Here is a 1,401-nt window from a genome sequence, read left to right as displayed (position 1 = left end):
GAATTCGGGGCTCAGGTGCCAAATTTGAGGCTTCTTGAAGCACCTGAGCCCCGAAGCTCCCGAACTGGAAGCCCAGGGGTGCCCACCGGTGCCCGCCGTGCCCCTCACCTTGACCTTGCGCCCGTCCTCCTCCTCGCGGTACTCGGTGATGGTTTTGATGTTGCCATTGACGACCTCCTTGGGGGACGGGAGGGGCCCTGGGGACAGGCACAGGTGAGCCCAGGTGTGCCCAGGTGTGCCCCAGGTGTGCCCCAGGTGTGCCCAGGTGTACCCCAGGTGTGTTCCCAGCTCTCCCAGGTGTGCCCAGGTGTGCCTGGGTGTGTTCCCAGCTCTCCCAGGTGTGCCCAGGTGTGCCCAGGTGTGCCCAGGTGTGCCTGGGTGTGTTCCCAGCTCTCCCAGGTGTGCCCAGGTGAGCCCAGGTGTGCCCAGGTGTGCCCCAGGTGTGCCCCCAGGTGTGTTCCCAGCTCTCCCAGGTGTGTCCCTCCCTGCCAGGTGTGTCCAGCTGTGTCCCCAAAGCCCCCCAGGTGTCCCCAGAGCCCCCCAGCTGTGCCCCTCCCCCCAGGTGCCCCCCCAGCCTCACCTCCCTTGAGCAGCTCGGCCTCGGCGCTGGAGGGGCCGCCCAGGACCCCGGGCAGGGGCAGGTCCTTGAGCAGCTCGCTGGTGATCACCTTGTCTGGGCACGGGGGGCATCACCTGGGCTCAGGTACCCCTCACCTGGGCACCAGTGCCCCTCACCTGGGCTCAGGTGCCACCCAACCACCCCCTCCCCCGAGCACAGGTGCCCCTCACCTGGGGGAGCCATCCCACCCTTCCCCAGCCCCTGGAATGGTTCCTTGTCCCAAAGAACTCGGGTGCCACCTCGGGCAGGTGCCACAGGTGCCACCTCAGGCAGGTGTCACGGGTGCCACCTCGGGCAGGTGTCATGGGTGCCACAGGTGCCACTCACCATCTTCTCCTCCCTCCTCCTCCACCTGGTCGGCCCAGCTGGGCTTGGAACTGCCGGGACAAAACAGCCTCAGGTGCCCCTGTGCCACCCTCAGGTGCCCTGTGCCACCCTCAGGGTCCCTGTGCCACCCCCAGGGTCCCCTCCTGTCCCTGTGCCCCCTCATGGTCCCCTCCTGTCCCTGTGCCACCCTCAGGGTCCCTGTGCCACCCTCAGGGTCCCCTCCTGTCCCTGTGCCACCCTCCTGTCCCTGTGCCACCCTCAGGGTCCCCTCCTGTCCCTGTGCCACCCTCAGGTGCCCCTGTGCCCCCTCAGGGTCCCCTCCTGTCCCTGTGCCACCCTCAGGGTCTCCTCCTGTCCCTGTGCCACCCTCAGGGTCCCCTCCTGTCCCTGTGCCCCCTCAGGGTCCCTGTGCCCCCTCAGGGTCCCCTCCTGTCCCTGTGCCCCCTCAGGGTCCC

At 68.5% G+C, this 1,401-nt stretch overlaps 1 protein-coding gene across 1 annotated transcript in view; it reads right to left on the bottom strand.

Annotated features, from left to right (window-relative positions):
• EIF3G (eukaryotic translation initiation factor 3 subunit G) overlaps positions 1 to 1,401 on the bottom strand; it is a gene marked incomplete at its 3' end in the record, with an annotated part of 5,180 nt that overhangs the window by 3,127 nt on the left and 652 nt on the right. Inside the window, exons 2-4 of the mRNA XM_042020222.1 lie at positions 947 to 996; positions 581 to 673; positions 109 to 197 (exon numbers count right to left, since the gene is read on the bottom strand). Coding sequence (XP_041876156.1) covers positions 109 to 197; positions 581 to 673; positions 947 to 996 — 232 coding nt within the window. The remainder of the gene's footprint in view (positions 1 to 108; positions 198 to 580; positions 674 to 946; positions 997 to 1,401) is intronic.

This window comes from Corvus kubaryi, unplaced genomic scaffold (assembly GCF_017639235.1).
Source record: "Corvus kubaryi isolate FWS band 111438036 unplaced genomic scaffold, C.kubaryi_AGA036_p1.0 36909, whole genome shotgun sequence".
Classification (NCBI taxonomy): Eukaryota; Metazoa; Chordata; class Aves; order Passeriformes; family Corvidae; genus Corvus; species Corvus kubaryi.
This window is presented reverse-complemented; position numbering and strand designations above follow the sequence as displayed.